The 19060-nt window shown below is 52.3% G+C and overlaps 1 protein-coding gene across 8 annotated transcripts in view; it reads right to left on the bottom strand.

Annotated features, from left to right (window-relative positions):
* The window catches only part of Cacna2d2 (calcium voltage-gated channel auxiliary subunit alpha2delta 2), a 125573-nt gene that overhangs the window by 32357 nt on the left and 74156 nt on the right, over positions 1-19060 (bottom strand). For all 8 annotated transcript variants that reach the window (XM_055629601.1, XM_055629602.1, XM_055629600.1 and 5 more), the window contains exon 4: positions 46-105. In XM_055629601.1, coding sequence (XP_055485576.1) covers positions 46-105 — 60 coding nt within the window. The remainder of the gene's footprint in view (positions 1-45; positions 106-19060) is intronic.

The raw sequence follows: 19060 nt of genomic DNA, 5'->3' as shown, positions 1-19060 counted from the left end.
ACGCTAGAGACATCTTGCCGCTCCGACGTACACCATGGTTCTTACCTTGATGTTGTCCTGCCAACGGTGGGCTTTCTGGAAATTCTCTGCCGCATCAGCCAGTCTCTGAGGGACAGAGCACATGGAAGTCAGGGGCTGAGGCAGACTGTCCGTCCCACGTCCACCTTCATGCTCTCCCCATGCCCAGTTTTTCCCAGGACCAGGCTGACTCAGGACCTCTCTCTCCCTCATACCATCAGGGCCTCAAAAATCCCTCAGCCCAGACAGTTCTCAGCTTGTCACAACTGTGTCCCCACAGGAGACAGGAGGCCTTCCTGCACAGATAGTCTAAGTGGCTTTTCCACAGGACCCCCAGCACTGGCCCTGTGGTACTTTCAGAAGATGGCGTAGCCTCTCCTCCAGGCTGAGCTCCACCGCTGCCCTCTACCCTCTCTAAGCTACTGTCCCCCTCCTCCTCAGGGAGTGTGAAACCCACAAGTTATTGAGTGTCTCCTCACAAAACACAGTCTCATCAGTCCATAGTGTCTACAGTCCATCCCACTGATTCAGACTCACTGTCCTCTCCAGGCTTCCTGAGGCCCTTCCCACAGGGCTCCCAGGCCTCCACTCACTTTAACCCTAGTTTGAGTGGCCTTTGACAACGAAGCCCAGTCCTGAGGGCGGAGTGCCCCAGAGCAGCGTAGCTTTGTACTCGTCCATACCATACCTGTCACTAAGCATGCACAGTGCCAGACTATGCTGAGATGTGGGGGCTGTGACAGACACAGCCAGCCCTGCTTCTCACGGTGGGCAGTGTAAAGAAATACTTAACGCCAGGGCAAGGGTAGCTGAGGGGGACGAGGCCCAGTCTTACTGCTACTGGACACTTCACAAAGGCGTATGGTGAAGGCACTCGGACCTGGCCACCCTCTGGGGCTTCTTCATTTTGGCCCCCCTCATCTCACATCCTGACTCTAGGTTTCCAACTTGAATCAGAAGGCCCCCGTACCCCATCCGTCACCTTGGTATTCTGGCACCCCACCCCTATCCATCAGGCCTGATGTGGCATGCAGGCCCCAGAGAAGAGGGTCTGACAAAGCCTAACGGAGGCCCTTTGAGCTCCTGGACACTTCCCTGGGATGGCCTTCAGTCTACCTGAGTTGCCATGTGCCCTTCTGGAACAGGCTCTCTTTTCATTGCTTGGGGGGGTCTATGTATGTGGTATATATGTGTGTGTATGTGTGGGGGTATCTGTGTTTGTGCGTGTGTATGTAGAGGCCAGAGATTGTCAAATGTCTTTTCTTTCAGTTTATTTAATAAGGCAGGGTTTCTTGCTGAACACAGGGCTCGATAATTTGGCCTGTCTTGCTAACCAGCTCACCCAGGAATCCTGTCTTCACCTCCCAAGTGCTGGGCTTACAGGCAGGCTGCCACACCCACCCAGCTTTTAGGTGGGTCCTGGGAGTCAAACTCTGTTCCTTACACTTGTGTGGCAAGTAACTGAGCCATCTCCTTAGCCCTGGTATAAACCCTCTTCTCTTGAAACCTCTGCCTCCTGCCTTCCACCTTGTCATCACTCAAACGACCTACTATCCACTGTCCTACTTGCCCCACAAATCGCATCTTTCTGCATCCACTCCACACTCAAGACCTGGAGCCTTATCTCAGAGTGCAGATCTGATCATGTGACTAGACCTCAAGCCCTTTAGGAGCTCCCAAATGCTCTTCATGTAAGTTTTCTTGAGGCTCTGACAGACCCTGATCCTTTTGCAAATCCTGGAACCTTCTTTAGGCTTGAACCCCTAGGATGGATGAGGCCTCAAAAATTCATAATCCTGTAGTACCTTTCTGTGAGGGTGTGTGTGACAACTCAGGTGGATACCACTTTACACCAGGTGCAAAGCTCTAGGTATACTTGACTAAAAGATCCACAGAGCCCAGGGAGGTAGCCCCTGAAGGGACACCTCAAAGCAGGAGCCTTGGGCAACCAGTGCCTCTCCCCTTCTTTTATCTAGTGGACTCCTGTCTTCCCATGGACCCCAGATGTACCTCACAGTGGGACTTGAGGCTACTTGGGGGCTCCGTAGAGGCCATTGCCTTTTATAAGTGTCATGTCTAAGGCAATGTGGGAACCAGATTAAGGCCTCTTAGTATTGCAAAGATGGAGAGAGGAAATGGGGCTGCAGACCCCAAACTAAACCATGGCTCTAAGGAGTCTGTTCCCCTATGTTTCTATGCTTTTACTCTCATTCTGCTTTCGGCCCTGGCTAGCGTGTGTGTGTGTGTGTGTGTGTGTGTGTGTGTGTGTGTATGTGTGTGTGTATGTGTGTGTGTATGTGTGTGTGTGTGTGTGCACATGTGTGTGCATAGTCTTTTACCCTCTTAGCACACAGTTTTGACCCTGGGATCCATGGGTCCCAACAATATGGGAATCCTCAGGCTCCATAAGCTAGCAGACAGAGTAAAGGGGCATCCAGGAGGGAGGGCCCTGTCCTTGGTCTCCTTAAGCTCACATAGTCCCATGGGCTCAGAGGCCTGGGTCAGCCCGCTGACTCGTGAATAACGGAGTTGCAATAGCCACGGCAAAAGGATTACTTTTAATCCTCGGTAACGATCAAGCCATTATTATTTTTTCGGTGTTACAGATCAATCAGTCCATCCTCGGGTGCCGGACGTGTGGAAACTGCTAAGTAGGTAGGTCTAGCGGTGTGGGAAGGAAGGACCAGGCAGTGGGATAGGGTGAATTGAGCAGGCCACTGCTGTTCAAGTTCCCATCAGGCCTGAGAGTGACAGGGTGAGCAGTAGAGGGACCAGTCCTGAAGCCCTGGCCTGCATTCAACGTGGTCTCCTCGTGCCATGGTTTCACCTCTCTGGCCCTCCAGATCTTTCTGTGAACTGCAGGTAGTAACTGATTCATGCAGAGGGCGGGCAGGCTCTTGGCAGCCTCGTTTCTCCAGCCCTGGCAGCTCTTATAGGCAGCCCGTCCACTGGGGTTTTTCTTGCAGGCTCTCGCCTACTTGAGGGCCTTTCTCTCTTATCTGCTCTTCTGCCTGGTTAGCCACCTTCTCTGGAAGTTTCCTTCTGCAGCCTGTGGGCTTCCTGTTGTCTCTACTAGGCAGGGCACATCCTTGATTGTATGTGGGGGCGCTAAGCTTATCACCATCTGCCTTAGGCTTCTTCACGAAGCCCACAACATTCAGGCCGACTTTGGGGCGGCCAAGGGGTCCTCACTCTCCTGTAAGATTTACATTCCCAGCACCTTCCTCCCACCCTGTTTAGTGCCCTTATGATGGGCCAGGGACAGGAGGACAGGGAAGGACAGGGAAGAACGCAGGTGGAGAGAACCTACAGGGTCCTCTGGGTCAAGCTGGAGCTATAGTTTGGTACTGTCCCCAGGGTGTCTGCTGTGTATGGAAGATACATTCTGTTCTTATCCTGGACCCCGAGTGACTTTCTCCTGGGAGTGACTCCCTGCTCAGACCTTTGGGCTGTGCTCTTGGAGCTGCCCTTAGTCCTCAGTCCTCCTGCTACCCCCTTTCTATGCACTTCTGACTAGATTTCTCTAGCCTGATTCACCTCCTCCCCGTGACAAATCCCTGACTCCCACCAGGCACCAGTTCCCCTTATACATCCTGGGAACCTTCCTTGTGTCTGACTTCTTGGTCTCTGAGCTCAGCGGGGGCAGGGCCTGGTTGCTATTAAGCTTAGGGTAACTTAGATGCTAGCATATAGCGGCTGTACAGTGGCTTTTTGTTAAGTTCAAGGTCAGAGCGTCTCTGGACCGGTAGGGCTTGAGCTTTGGCCCCGTCCAGCCAGGGGTGTGATCCCAGATATGTGGTTTGGCCTCTAGGGACCTCTTTTCCTGCAGGGTGAGGGACGTCTAAGGGTGTGCTGCTGCTGGGATGTTACTGACAGTGTCTTGCCTGCCCTGTGATGTCCTCGAGGTGGTCAGCATCAGAGGGAAGCACAGTGGGATTCTGAGTGAGGCTGTTCGCAGCCAAGTCCATCAGGATAACAGCAGGCATTTCAGAGGCAATTATCAGAGAGTTTCACTTAACAATCAATTTCCCTCAGCTCCGGGAGCCAGCCTTACAAGAAAAGCCAAGAAAGAAGGGGACTGGCTGTGCGCTGGGCCGGGGACAATACTCTCCTGGGGAGCAGTGCGGCCACCAGTACCTTCAAATTTCACTAAGTTAAGTATCTTTAGCTTAGGGGAACTGAGACAGACAATGGTATGAGATAAGGGGCCTGAGCCATGGACAATACCTGGAGGGTAGGCGTCCCTACACCCTGGGCTGCCATGGGCTTGGGTATAGTGGGGAGGCAAGAGCCCTCAGGTGGGCCCACCATCTTAAAAAGAGGTGGAGTGCTCCCCTGTTCTTGCCTTTTCTCTCCTCTTTCACCTGGGAACCCCTTAACCCAGAGCTGGTGGCATCAGGCCCAGTGGAAGCAACTGCCCATCAAACAAGACTCATTCAGCTGCATAGCCCAGAGGGCAAGGTTTTAGAGTTTTCAGTTTTAATTAGTTATAGCTACTCCTGCTTCTAAGAGGATATGTGAGGCTTAGAGTTAAAGGCCCTGACTTGTGATGAGCAGGGTGTTGAGATCTGGGGTACAGGGTGGGGTAAGGATGGAATGAGCCAGGTGGGAGCTGGGATGGAGGGGGGAGCTCTGAGGCAGAGGCCAGGGCTGGTGAGTCCGGAGCAGAGTGGCAGCACAGGGTAGATGCTCTTGAGCACCGACAGGCCTTGCTAGCATTAGGCCTGCCCAGCACCCACTTGGGCTAAGGCTCCACAGACTACTGCCAGATGGAGGATTGCAGGGTGCCTCAGAAGAGAGTCTTTTGTAGACGAGGGGACTGAGACAGAGTATTAGGGCCACTACCACAGCCCCCAATCAGGGAGTGGTCCATGAGGCATCTTCAGCCCAAGACAGTTGGACAATAAGCCCTTCAAGGCAGGCCAGGTGGGCCTAGCTGGCTAGGCTTACCTGTTCTACCTTAAGCGGTTCCTTTGTCCTTTACCAAGAGAGGAGATCAGTAAAGTGGTCTCCCAGAAGCGTCCAGAGCTTACCAACTAACCCTGGTGTCACTGGGTCCAGTCCTGGTGAGGGCATACCCAGAGGCCCCACCCCCACTAGCCTCGCCCAGTCCAGCCCTTTCCTGTTGTCACCTTCTCTCCTTCCCCGAGGGCCCCGCATTAGCTCCATATTGTGCTCTGATAGATACTAAATACAGATTTCCAATTTCCAGAGCTGTTATGGTCTAATGAGTAAATAATATACATATTTAAAACTGTCTAAAAACATATCTGCATAATTAAAATATCTGCATAATAACGAGGCAAGATGCAGCTCAGCAAAGAGGGAGTTGGAGACCCAGGGCTGACTGACAATAGGAGCAGGGGTGGAGGCGCTGTGAGTTTCTCCTCCTTGACACACTGGCCTTGAACAGACAGTGGTGTGTCCATGTGAGTACCCCAGTCAGGGAGTGGGAGGACCCCAGCTCAGACCCATCTCTGCACATCTTATGGTCTGCAATTGTGCGTGCACAAACGGACATTGTCTAACACGTGGCCTGTCAGTGCCTCGGTGGCTCAGACCTCTTCCCGCCACCATCTGCAGCACATGAGCTCAAAGCTTCACACACACACACATGCACACACACACACACACACACACACACACACACACACACGACCTCACTGACCGTGACCTTCTGAGGGAAGGTCTTGCTCCAATCCCTCCTCATCTTATAGAATTCCAAGGGATAAAGGAAAGTGTGCCAGTTTGGGCAGAGCAGGCCAGCCAGACCCATGACTTCCGTCCCCTGTGCTGGGGACACATGAGTGGCTTTGCTTTCCTGGGGAGCCGGGCAGGAATTCAGCCTTGCCCATCCTGTAAAGTCCCTTCCTTCATCCATCCAACTCTGCTTCCAACATCACCAGGACAATGGAAAACAAACCCTAAACGGCTCACCCAAATTCCAGCAACCAAAACAGCCAAAGAGCAAACAGCCCCTGGGATGGCCATTGCTGCAAGGAAAGGCCTCGAAACTGTTGATGGCGACAGGTTTCCTAACCTTTTCCCTCACAGGCCATGCATACATTACATGAATGGAAAAAAAAAAAGTAATAGAATAGATTTGTTTTCTTAGAAAAAGGTCAGAACACATGTAACAGGGGGAAACTCATCCGAGTAGCGGTCTCTCTCTGCGGCTTCCCCGCTTCTGGCCTAGGCCCCCCAACTCCCTGTGGGCCGAGTCAGCTTGGTTATTGATTCCTGAACCTCTCCATGCCACCTGGGGAGGATGGTTTATGTTTCAATTCCCCAGGACAAACAGGAAGATATAAACTGTGGTCTGGGATGGAGATGGGGGTGGCGAGACCATAGCCCCTTCTAGTGTCCCCAAGGTGTGACTTTCAGAACCCACAAGTTTCCCCAGAAAATTATTGGATCCTTAAGGACTGGGTCCCTAGGGAAGACGCACATGCAAAAAAGCACATTCTCCTGTAACAGGTCTGTTCCTGGGGGGGGGGGGTTGGAGGAGAGAAGAGGGGCGTGCATTTTAACACCAAGAGGATGAAAGATGCTTCTTCCCGGGGGGAGGAGAAGGCAAGTGCACCCACAGGTGGCTGTCAGTTCCACTGGCTCCATGGCTTTAGCTTTAACGGGATCTTCAGCCCGTACAGAGAGAGTGGGTTGTGTCACTGGGATGGCAGCCAAATATATCTACAGGTCGAAGGAACTCTGTGGCACGGCACATATTGATGGGAATCAGCTTGAATTTCCAAGGCAGTTTCCAGGACCCAGGGGGAAGCGGACCCTCTTAAGAGTTCCACCGTGGCAACGGGACGCTTTAGGAGGGCTGAGCAGAGACCTAGGCTCTCATCACAACGTGTGTGTGTGTGTGTGTGTGTGTGTGTGTGTGTGTGTGCGCGCGCGTGCGCGGGCACGTCAGTCAGAGGTGCCGTCTGGCCCTGCCTAACCTCTTGAGAGTTAATGAGAACCCCTAACTCTGTATCCAACCCCGCTCTGTCTGAACCCCAGCATGTAGCCTGTATCTCTCTACAGGTGAATTAGTCCATGATGAGAGAGTGGGGGAGGGGGTTCAATAATTTAACCAGATTTGCTTCCTTTGAGTTCTGACCTAGTGTATTCATCAAAGTTTCTCTCAATCTTTACCACACAGACAGCGTCAGGAAGGGGTATGAGGGAAGCATGGCATTGTCTGAGTTCCCCACAGAGCGCACTGGGGCATTGGCCCTCTCACCAGGCTACACTCTGAGACAAACGTAGGCCTGTGTGTATGTGCTCGTGGGTGACAATGGCATCCTCCCTCCACCTCCCACGAGGGAGGCCTGAGTTCCTGAGCATCAGCAATTGCCCTCACTTCTCTGGTCTCAGTTCATCTCCTGTATTATGGGAACCAGAGCCCTTCAGAGCTGGGGACATGAACAAGATTGGGTCTAGACAGAATGCAAGACATGGTCCCATTTTAGACACACAACCCCAGGTCCTGGACTTCCCTCTTCCTCGTCTGACAACTGTTCCCTCCCTACTCCTCAACGCACTTGACCTTGTAACCTTGGCTTCACCTGACTTCTGCAACTTGTGTCAATGGGCTGTCCTGCTCTCTGGCATCATCTTGGCTGATAGTTGCTTATTATCCCTCAACACCCTGGCCTGATCTCTAACCTGGTGCTGCCACAGCAGGGACCCAGGGTTCAAGAGAGCATCGCCATCTAAACCTACCAAGCTTCGATAACATCCCTTATGATGTCACACAGTGATAACCCTTTTCACCTCCCTGATCAGACTCTACCGGAGCCCCCAAACCCAAGTTCAGAGTCCCATACCCGATGTGTGTCACCAGGGTTCCTACATCTCTGCCAGTGTTTCCTGGGTACTCTGATCACTCTTCCTTTCTGTTGCATTTTTCTTTAAATTAATTGATTTGTAGTTTATGAGATAGGGTCTTGCTAGGTAGCCCTGGCTAGGTGAAACTCACCATATTAACCAGGCAATCTTTCTGACCCTGCATTCTGAGTTGAGATTATAGGCAGGAAGGTGCCATAATATTAGGCTCCTGTTGCCATTTTCCTCCCCAACACGGGGTTTCTCTGTGTAACATCCCTGGCTATTCTGGAACTTGCTTCATAGACCAGGCTGGCTTCGAACCCACAGACCTGCCTGCTTCTGCCTCCTTAATGCTAGGATTAAAGGCAAGTGCCACCACTTGGCTCTGTTGATATTTTTTAATAGGGTTGTCTTAACCTTGTCGCTCCCCCACCATGCTGACTTGGAAGGAGACCTTTTTTCACACTTAGGTTCTATATCTTTCTTTTTTTTGGCCCTTGAGTGTGGGCAGCCCCTTCAGGAAACTTGGTCCTCTGCTGGTCTGGGATCCAGGATCCTTTGGGGCTCCCATCACTGCACACTGTGTACTTTATCCCAGATGTTAGCCCTCTGGGCAGGGACTTGATTCTTGGAGCTAAAGTCTCAGTATTGGATTTGGGTCAGCTCGGCCAGCTCACCTCAGGCTTCCATGGCGGTCGATCGGATCAGAGAGGCACTGACGACAGAATGGGAATCCAAGATGACACAGAAGGGAAGATGTGGGAAGGGCAAGGCTAAGTCTAAGCACGATGTCACCCATGCAGAGAGGATTGCTGATATTGTCTCTCTAGGATTTCAGCCCCACTCTAGACATGACCGTGCCACCTGCCAGCCCCATCTTGCTGCTGTCAAGTCAGTGATGAAACAGCAAGGAAAGCCCCTGAAACCCGCCGGAATATGAAGCAGAGTGTGTGTGCTCATGCGCAACTCATCAGTTCAGGAGTTGGGTCCTTGCGGACCATGGGGTCCCTGGGAAGACATTAATGTGGCTCTCTGGCCTTCCTGTCCCTGTTTACTGAGCACCTCCTGTATGCTTGGCCTGTGATCGGGTATGTGCAGGCCAGTGAGCATGGCTCTGGTGTCGCGTGGCACACCACCAGTAAGTTTTTCATTACATTCCACCTAACTTCTCCCAACCTACCTGAGCACAGAGCTTGACAGAGAACTGTTACAGTAAAAACTGCTTGGGTTTGAAAACCCACTGGCAGAATTTAGGGTGCTAGGAAAGTATTCAGGAATCTGAGCCTGGGGCCACCAACCCCAACTGAAGCCAAAGCCCTCACCCAGCCACCGTGCTATCTTCTCACGATGTTATTTTTATACTTTTTCCCCTAAAACATAGCCTGAGCAGGCCCTTCTCAACTCTATTAACATTAGAAATCTAATCAGTAATCAGGCAGCTCATAATTTTCTGATTAGCTCTGATTAGGCCCAACCTCAGGAGAAGGAGTGGGACAGTGAAGAGGGAGGCGGGGCTGGACTGGCTGGGATGTGCCTAAGGGTGCTCTAGCTGAGCCGAGGGTGGAGGGCAGAGGAGAGAGCACCAGGCTCATGGCTGCCCGTGACAGGGGAAGAGGCGTTAAGTCAAGACATATGGATCTGAGGGACTGCAGGCTCAGAGAGCAAGGGCAGCAGGGCAGGTTAGGCCCAAACTCACAGGACTCTGGGTAGAGACAAGAAGCTGGGTAGTTGGACAACAGGGCTGGGTTTAGATAACTGTACCTAGGCCCTTTTGAGCTCACAATTCAAGCAGACCGCAGGCAGAGCCTTGAGTGACAGCGACAGTGTTCAGAGGGCTGCTACATGTGACGTGGACCTGGGCCACTTTTGCCGAGCACACCACAGAGAGGGCCTGGTTGGATGACCATCATTTTTAATGTGGAGGCCATGAAGTTGGGGCCTACTGGCTCCACAGCACACTGGAGGAGCCAAGGCCTGGAAGGACTGCCAGGCACCAGGCCACTTAGGGACAGAACCTGGGTTTATACTGAAGCATTCTAGCCAAGGGCCAGTTTTCTCTCCTACCTCTGGCCTCTGCCACCTTTCTTTGTCTTGTGCTCAGATAGACACATAGTATTGACCAGACCAAATCCTCTGGGTCTGGCTCTTGTGAGGCCTGTCCTTGGCTGACCATGAAGCCTCTTAATTCACTGTATTTTCCCATAGCCCAGACCCTTTGGAACCACATACTGGAGCCCTGTTTAAGTTAGGGTCAGGGTGGCCCTGCCATGGCCCTGTGGTCTGGGGTCACTGCCTCTTGTAGACTGTAGCCATACAGGTGACCTCTGATAAAATGCACGCACCTATTGGAAGAGATGTGTACAGCTAATACCATGCAAATTGGCATGAAGGCAATCAGTCTGACTCTTAAAAAGCTGCCCCACCGGCCGCAGGCTGGCTCATTGTCTTTTCTGTCAATTTGCATCTCATTACCCACAAGGCTGTGCTCACTGGAGGTTAAAAGGAAAAAAAAAAAAAAAAAAGGAAGCAAGCCCCACTGTTTCTGCCGTCATCTAGAGCACAACCCACCAGCGGGGCAAGGCTGCTCAGAAGGCTGACCCAAGAGGGACTCTCCACAGGGAGCCACCTCCGCCATCCACCACAGTTGCTCCCCATTACCCCCATCAACACCCCCACGTTCCCAGTCGACACTGCCTTTGTTCTGGCCACCACGGTTCCTTAGTACATCACCACTACCTTTCCCTTCCTCACCTCCAGAGTCCTCATCACTAATTCCATCCCTGTCTGTCGCCATTATCTCCCGCCACTATCGACTCTGCCACCGTCCTCTCCATTGCCACCTTTAGTGCCAACGTCACCTGTATCACTGCCACCGCTACAGCCCCGTGGCTGCCTTTGCCATCACTTCAAGCCTCCCGGTGATCAGCCCCACTGCTACTGACCCCACTGTTGCTTCCCGAACTATCACATATGCAACTCTGAGAAAAGTATGATAGATACACTCATCCTTTGCTCTTCCCTGTTCTTTATTCCCAGGGCTAGGGAGCCTGTAAATACATGATCCAGTGACCAGAGACCTCATCCTCATCCCAAACCAGGCCTGGAGACTATGCTTATACCTGCTGCCCCAGGAAGGAAGCACTCAAGGATAGGGCTCAGGTCGGGTGATCATCCACTCAGGTAGCGGCCCTGGAGAGAACAGGGCTTAGTTTACACCCTGGTTCCCTCAGATCCTGGAGCTCCGTTTAAAGAACTGACCAGAATGCTCACACGTGGCACGGATGATGGTGGCTTTGGGAAGGAGGGCGGCAGACAAAACCTGAGAGACGAGGTCAGACAGTGGGGAGAGGGAAAGTGGTTCCAGGTGGGAGTCTCTGCAGGGACAAAAGTCTAGAGCGGTGAACACATGGGCCTCTCTGAGGGGCAGGCAGGTAAGGGTTGGGAGGCTTAGCTAGACCTTTGTTCTCCACAAGCCTCTCTCCAAGGATTTATGCCCAGGGTGGCTGGTACTGAGGAGCATGGTCAAGCCTCTTCCACAGAGCTCTTCATTTCACTATTCATGCCCCGTTCCACCCAAGCCTTCCTCCTCCCTTCCTATAGACAAGGGGAGCAAGCTTCAGAGAGGGTGAAATTGCTTGCCCAAGACTACACAGCGATGGAATGGCAGCATTCTAATATGCCTTTCTCCAGTGCCACCCTCTGACCTCTCTGCCTCCCTGGCAACAAGACGAAGAGATGAAGCCGCAAGGTGAAGTTGGGCCTCCCCATAGAGGTCATCTGGGAGAGTGGAAACATACATTTCCACCCAGAATGTGGCTGTGCGTGGATGTCTGAGATTGCCTGCTAGCTTTGGTGGCAGCAGCATGGCCACTGCCCTGGACAGAACGCTGGGCACCAGCTGGCCCAGAGGTCATGCTGGGAGCCTTGGCAAAAGTGACAACCAGACAAAGGCCTGGAGGTGGAAGGCAGGGTGGGCACAGCCTGGTTGCCAGGTGGAAACGCCCAGCATAAAAGCCACTCTGAATACTGGCTGCGTCCCGCTGCTGCAATCAGCCTCGACACTTGGTTATTATGAGGAGTAAAGGCGGCCGGCGGGACAGCTGGAGCCGTGGCGACAACATTTAAGGCGTTTGTCAGAGCTGTGGGACACGGACTGCCAGGCGCTAATGGCTTCTGTGTGCTGCTGCCAAGTGAGAGGAGGGCGGGCAGGCGGAGGCGGCCTCGCTCCTGCCTGGGCCTCGTGCCTACCTCATGCTGCGTGGCCGCTCCTCGACAGGTAGGGCCCACCTGGGCCTTACAGATGCCTAGCAACGGCCACCTAGCCTTGGTACCAGCTGGAGAGGGTGGGGTGGTAGCCACGCAGTACATGCCTGCCTATTTAGGGCATCTTTGCCATCTCTACCTCCATTCAGACTTCAGCTCCCCTACCCGCTGGGACAAGGGTCTGGTAGTCAGTTCTGCACTCTGCCATGCCCGGGGAAGGGACTCCTACGTCCCAGCTGCCTCCTGGGATGTAGGGGCCCTTTGAGTTGGAATTTGTGCTTGTAAGGGCCTAAGGATCAAGGTCAATCCCCTCCCCACTAGAGGAGCACAGTGGGGTTATTGGCTGTCTCAGGCAGCCTAGGCCATCCATCCATGCCCAGGTGTAAAGGGCTTACAGAAAATGCTGTCGGCGTCCTCATCCCACTTCAGAAAAGAAGAAACCAAGGGAAAGGGCGAGTGGTCAGGCTTACCTGGAACATGGTCGTTCTTAGGGTCTGCTTTGCTTGTTTGAACCCACGGAGCTAGGAGCTCTCCACGCCAACCCAGGCTCAGCCCATCAAAGTTATTAAAGTGTACTGGAGGCCCCCAGGCCACCGCATTCAGAGCTCACCACTTTGCCTGGCCCACTCCTAGGACAGGGTCTTCCCCAGCACCCTGGAGCCCTATGTTGCTACCTTACTTCCAAGGCCACCTCCACAGGAAAGGGGGTGACTATGGTCTCTTGGCTCTCCCTTGAAGGATAAAAGGCGGTGTTTGGTTTGTGGCTAGTTGGGAGTGGGTAAGGGGCTTCATTCTGACTTTGCCATCCTGGGGGTGGTAGGATTCGAGGTAGAGAAAGAGGTAGGGTGCACACGTAAAAATATGTGAATGTGTACAGACTTGGAAATGTGTACATGCATGAGCGTAGGAGATCATACATCCACGTACACATGCCCACATGGCAACTGGGTCTTAAAATTGGCCAAACAACTACCTTTGTGTGCCTGTTTCTAAAGTGCTGGTACATGAGGCTCATTTCTGTGGATGAAGATGATGTGGTTACAGAGTTTTGGCTCCTAGACACACAGTCCTTGCCACTGAACCCCAGCCAAGTGGATTTTCCTGCCTAGAGCTTGCTTAATTTCCTACTCAGGGGTCCCCTCCTCCAATGTGACCTCAATCTGTCCACTGCTTTCCCTCCCTCCTGGCCTTTGTCCTAGCCTCTGATCATTTTGTTTTGTGTTATCTCATCACAGCAAACACCACGATGCGGAATAAATGAAAAGGTGACCCTGAGGGCTCCTCTTCTTTCTTCTATCCTCTGACATTATTTGTGGTGTGCACTGGGTGCGAGAGACACAAGAAAGGTGCGTGGGATCTGGCCCCAACCTCACGGAACTCACAATACAGGGGAGGGGCTTCCACTTGTTCCCATGCCATCCCTCATCCCAACCGGGCACGGTATAGCTAACACTAGGCTAGACATCTACTCAGACCAAAGAGGCCTTGTGTGCTGCCTTTGAAAACCCTACAGAGGACCTCTCCAACCACGAGTGGTGAAAAGATGGGGTGGCAAGCCAGAGCCTTTTGTTTGTTTTTCAGGAAAAAAAAAAAAGAAGAAGAAGAAGCTGGAAACAACCTAGGCCACAAAGACGGCAGGAAAAGGGCTGGAACATGGATTTAAATCTGATCATCTGCTGAAACCAGGCCTGCAGTTCCATAGCCTGTGATGGCTCCACAGTGGGAGTGGCTTTCACAACACAGCCAGGGGTCCCTGGTGAGCCTGGGTTCACACCAAAGCCAGCGTGCCTGCCCCTAACCCCTGTTCTAGGCAAAGATGGGTAATGCTGAGGGCACTATTCCGAGTCCCAAACACCACCCCTGGGCAAGCTAGACTAGGTTCCCAGGAGACTTGTCTCCTCTGGTTAAAATACAAATCCCTGGATCCCTTTCTCCCTTGGCTCTCAGGTGGCCCAGGGTCAACCTGGATGCTCAGCTAGACCAGGTGCCTGATCCTGCCCCAGCTCCTTCTCTTGTGCCTTTTGCCGTCTTTATTATTCACACCGTATACAGAAAAACCATTCGACATATTGCCAAATGAACTGAGGGATAAGCCCAATTAAAGCGTCTTTCCTCCATCAGCCAGGCAGCAGAAGCTGCTAGGTGAGGCTGGATTGACTGTGGGGCCCTGTGCTAAGCCACCACCCCGACTAGACAGGCAGGCCAGCAGCTGGCAGGCGCAGCCGTCTCGCTGGAGAACGAGATGCTTCTTATTGAGATAACGAATCGCTCCATTTAGATCCAAATTAACCTCCCCCAATTACCCCATTCTCTACCACATTTCACCAGATCGAAACCCCTTCTGCCTGCACAGCTGAGTGCCCAGCTCTCCTCAAGGCCAGGTCGGTTGCATCCCAGAGCCAGGCCAGCTCAACAGCTTAGCTAGGCCAGCAGGCACCCTTGCGCAATGGGTCACGTTTTCTCTTCTTTCTTTCTTTCTTTCTTTCTTTCTTTCTTTCTTTCTTTCTTTCTTTCTTTCTTTTTTTTGGGGGGTGGGGTGGGGTGGGAGTAGAAAGCTTATTGCAGCTGCTGCTCTGAGGAGTGGGAATTTTTATTTTATTTTTTTAGCTCGTTCTTTGAAATAAGGATGCAATATGGGATCAATTTTTGATGACAGTGAAGTAAAAGGGGAAAATAGTAGCAATTTTCTCTTCTGAACATGCCCTATTTAATGGAAGGATGTCAAGGTGGAGTTTTATACGGAGGAGAGACCGTGTGTTCCCAGGGACATCGGTCAATCAGTGATGCCTGGCACCACTGCTTGGGGGTGGCTGGGAACCCCTCCCTATTAGGGGACTACTAGGGGCCCAGATGTGGGGCAGGCAAAGGCTGAGCTTCTGTGCCCCCTTACTGGCTCAACAATGGACCCTCCTTGCTTTGTGCTCTGCTGGTCTCAGTTTGCACCAGGATTCTAGAGCTGAGACCCCAGGGAATCTTGTGTTAATTAGGGTTATAAAATCCTGCCCAGCTGCCTTTGCCTTTATGTGAAACCTAGGAAGCTGAGCTTTAGTCGGCCTGAGCTTCAGGGCAGGGGGTGGGAAGAGGGGGAGGAGGGGGAGGGGGACCGGTTTGAATCACTAAGCTGGCTGGGCTGGTATAGTCAACACACCCAGTCTACTGTCTGGAGGCTCAGGATGGGGGTCGGGGGTGGGGTGGAAGAGAAAGGAGCTATTTACAGAGGTTACTGAGGGGAACTGCCATGCCCAAACTCCACCAGGGTTAGAGACGATTCAGTGGACTCAGACCCTGGGCAGTGGGCAGTCACAGTGAAGCTCAGAGGGTCAGAGGTCAGGGTTCTCACTTCCTAACTCCCACAGAGCCTATTAAAATCGAGGGCTCTCTGCAGCATCAGAATGGCGCCATGGCCAGTACTGGCCTATTCCTCCTGAGGACTAGTCCCCTGTGGCCATCTATCTTCCAAGGCCGCCTTCTCCTTGCAGAAGGGGGCAGGGGCAAGGTAAAAGTAGTATACCGTGAACGCACAAAGCCAGGCCAGGCTGTGTGACCACAGACAGCGCTCAGGCATGCTGAGCCCCTGTAGAGCTGCTCAGAGCCGAGGTTCCAAAGACACAAAGCATACCTCAGCCTGGGTAAAGCCACAGGACAACTTTAGTGCCACACAGAAGAAAACAGGCTGGGTTCTTTTTATTGCTCCCCCCCACACACACACCTGCCACTAAACACAAACAGTTTATATCCCAAATGTGACCTTCTAGAGCCTTTGCCATAAGGTCAAGCAGAGCAGCGCTGGCACAAAAAGGCTTTGCTGAGCCTCCAGAATACCACACGGAACACAAACCAAGGGGCAGGGGTGGGCAGGGCAGGCCTTGATCCAAAATGCCTGCAGATCCAAGGAGGTCATGCGAGGGTCCCTCGTCTCAGCACCTGCCCGTCAACAGACACCGCCCAAAGCCACGCCTGCCACCTCCTTTTCTTCCCCGGCTGTGGCCGGGACTCTGAAATAATTAGCAATTCTGCTCGACAAAACACAGGCCCGATGGGATAATAAACTGCAACATCTGTCAGAAGAGCGAGCTCCTATGGAATTGCCAAGAGAAACATTTTTCTCCTCATTCAATTCACATTTAAATCGAAAACAACCCCTGCTAGTCTGTGCCAGGCCTGCGGCACGGGGCTCCGGGAGCCCACAAGCTGTTCCGGGGCCTGCAAAGAGGCCCGGACGAGTGGCGATCACTCACTCAAATTAACAAATCATTTTATTTAGAAATGAGGAGAATTTGTAAGTGACGGATGGCTTCAGGGCCACTGAGGAGGAGGGAAAGCCAGCCATTGGTCCCCTTACCACACAAGGTAGGCAGCTCTATGTCCCTCTAGCAGAAAGGTCTTCTGGGGAACACAGGGCATAGGAGCTAGCATTCTCCATTTTCACAGCAGCTCAGTATGACAAACTAGGAATCTTGTCGCCATTCTAAGAGCTAGTGGATGTCCTTTGTCCCCAGGTGTACTTGTTGGCTCGAAAAGACTTCCTTCTGGCTCTACCCCAGAAAGGAGCCTCCCGGGCCTGCAATTCAACCTTTGGGCTGTAGGAGGTGCTATGCAGAAAGGCAGGATTTGGATAGGAAAGAGACTCGCCAATACGAACATCCTCCTGTTACAGGAGCTCCAGAGACTTGAGGTCCAGGCTCAGGGCTGCAGTTTCGCCATTTTTACAATGAAGAATATACACTTGGATTGCCATAGGTCCTCTTTCTTCTTAAATAAGCAAATGAATGGTTGTATGTATGTAAGGGCCTTGGCTGCCTAGACATGCGTGAGACAGGGGACACAGGATGTCTGTTCATTACGATACATTCTCATATTCTTAGCCTTTGGCATAGACCGTTCCTCTGCCCAGGATGTCATTTCTCTCCATCTACTACCGGGGCCTCTTCAGTTTAGTCACCCTCATTTTGCACCCTTGTCACCGCTATGCATACTTGGCTGCAGCCCGCTCCGAACCAGTTCCCCCCACTCCCACCCTGAGGGTTGGAGATTGAACTTGGGGCCCTCACAAATGCTAGGCTCGCACTCTTTCACTGTGCTGCACGCCTGGTCTTGGGCCAGATTTTCTCAAGTCAGCTGGGACCTGGTTCCTTTTTATCCTTCCTTAGGCCATGGTTGAGGCTCTTGAGGCTGAGGGCATGACCCACCTCTGAGAGCTTCCTGGCCGGAAATGTCATGAGCTATTAAAACAGACCTAGAAGCGTCCCATCCCTGGAAGGTAGAGGGGCTTGGAGAGGAACAAGAAGATGAGATAGGACTAGAAGGCTGTACCATAAGAGGAAAGGTGTCTAGGAAGGCAGAGGGAAGGCCAGGGCTGATGGTGGGGTCCGGAGGCCACTGGAAATGGAGCCTATAGGCACAGGTTTTATCTATGGGTACACGGCACCCAAACCCCTGTCATCTAGGAACTTGTACAATGCCATGTTGCTGCAGCAGGAAACTTGAAGGGACAGAGCAGTGCCTTTGCTTGTCCTTCCCAGCTCTCTAGACTTTCCTAGCATTCTTGGGGAATGAGTAAATGAGCGGAGCCTGGCACAGTGGGACTTAGGGAAGAGCAGAGCATGGGAGGAGGAAAACTGCCATCCTCGGTTTGGGAATTAATGTGCCCCCACAGAGGAGCCCGAAGATGGCAGTGCTGCAAGAGGCAAGGCCATAGTCCTCCTCCTGTTGGCCAGAGGGAGGACACGCGGGCTCCTTTCCTAGGACTCTGCCATCCCTACAGCCACAGAGGTACTGCTTGGGGCTCAGCAGGGCTGGGCTGCTGGCACAGGCACACAGTAGGAACTCAATAAGTCTTCAAGAGTGACCTTGGCCTTCCCCAAGAGGCTGCCAGGATTCCCATGCCTGACTTCACTCTACACTACAATCCCTTCTCTCTGCCGCTCCCTACATTTTTTGTTTGTTTCCTTTTTCTTTTCTTTTCTTTTCTTTTCTTTCCTTTCTTTTCTTTTCTTTTCTTTTCTTTTCTTTTTTTGGTGTTTGTGTTTTTGTGTTTGTGAATGGGGGTGTGAGGGCATGCCTGTCTTCCCCAATCCCTTCTTTGCCTCTCTCTCTCTCTCTCTCTCTCTCTGTGTGTGTGTGTGTATGTGTGTGTGACAAGATCTCTCGTTGGACCTTGAGCTTACCAATCGGCTAGACTGGTTGGCCATCAAGCTCCAATGATCCTCCTGTCTCCACCTTCCTAACACTGGGATTACAGGCGTGTGCTACCATGCTTGGGTACCAGGGGCCTGAACTTAAGTCATCATGTTTGCACAGCAAGCGTTTTACCAACTGAGCTGTCTCCTTAGCTCCTGTTCATTCATTTATTAATAAATAACGCTATGCAGTGATGGCATGCACCTTTAGTCCCAGCACTCGGGAGGCAAAGGAAGGCAAGTCTGAGTTCAAGGCCAGCCTGGTCTGCAGAGTGAGTGCTAGGAAAGCCAGGGATCCACAAGGAAAAAAAAAATAATAAAATAAAATAAAATAAACAAGTGAATGAATGACTAGTCCAGCCTAGCCTCAAATTCTCTATCTAGCTGGGGATGACTCTGAACTTCTAGTTGTCCTGCTTCCTTCAAGTTCTGGTAGTGCAGGCATTTGCCACAGTGCTTAGTGTCTGCCTTTCCTGAATGGCCTACAAGTTTCTTTAACTCCATATTACTGTGGAGACATCCCCCTTAGCACTCACCCTCAGGCTGCGGTGATCTCAGGGTGTATGAAGCAGGGGTCATGGAGGGTGTCTCAGGAGGGATGTCGAGGACAGCCTAGAAACCTAGATGGCGTGTGTGTGTGTGTGTGTGTGTGTGTGTGTGTGTGTGTGTGCGCTCGCGTGCGTGCATGCTTGCGACTCTAGCTCCACAGGGCTGACACCTTCTTCCCAGCAGGCTCTCTTGGCTTTGCTTCAGGCTGGAGTAGGAGAGGGGGGTAGAGGGAA

This window comes from Psammomys obesus, unplaced genomic scaffold, assembly GCF_907164565.1.
Source record: "Psammomys obesus unplaced genomic scaffold, mPsaObe1.curated_primary_1811, whole genome shotgun sequence".
Lineage (NCBI taxonomy): Eukaryota > Metazoa > Chordata > Mammalia > Rodentia > Muridae > Psammomys > Psammomys obesus.
This window is presented reverse-complemented; position numbering and strand designations above follow the sequence as displayed.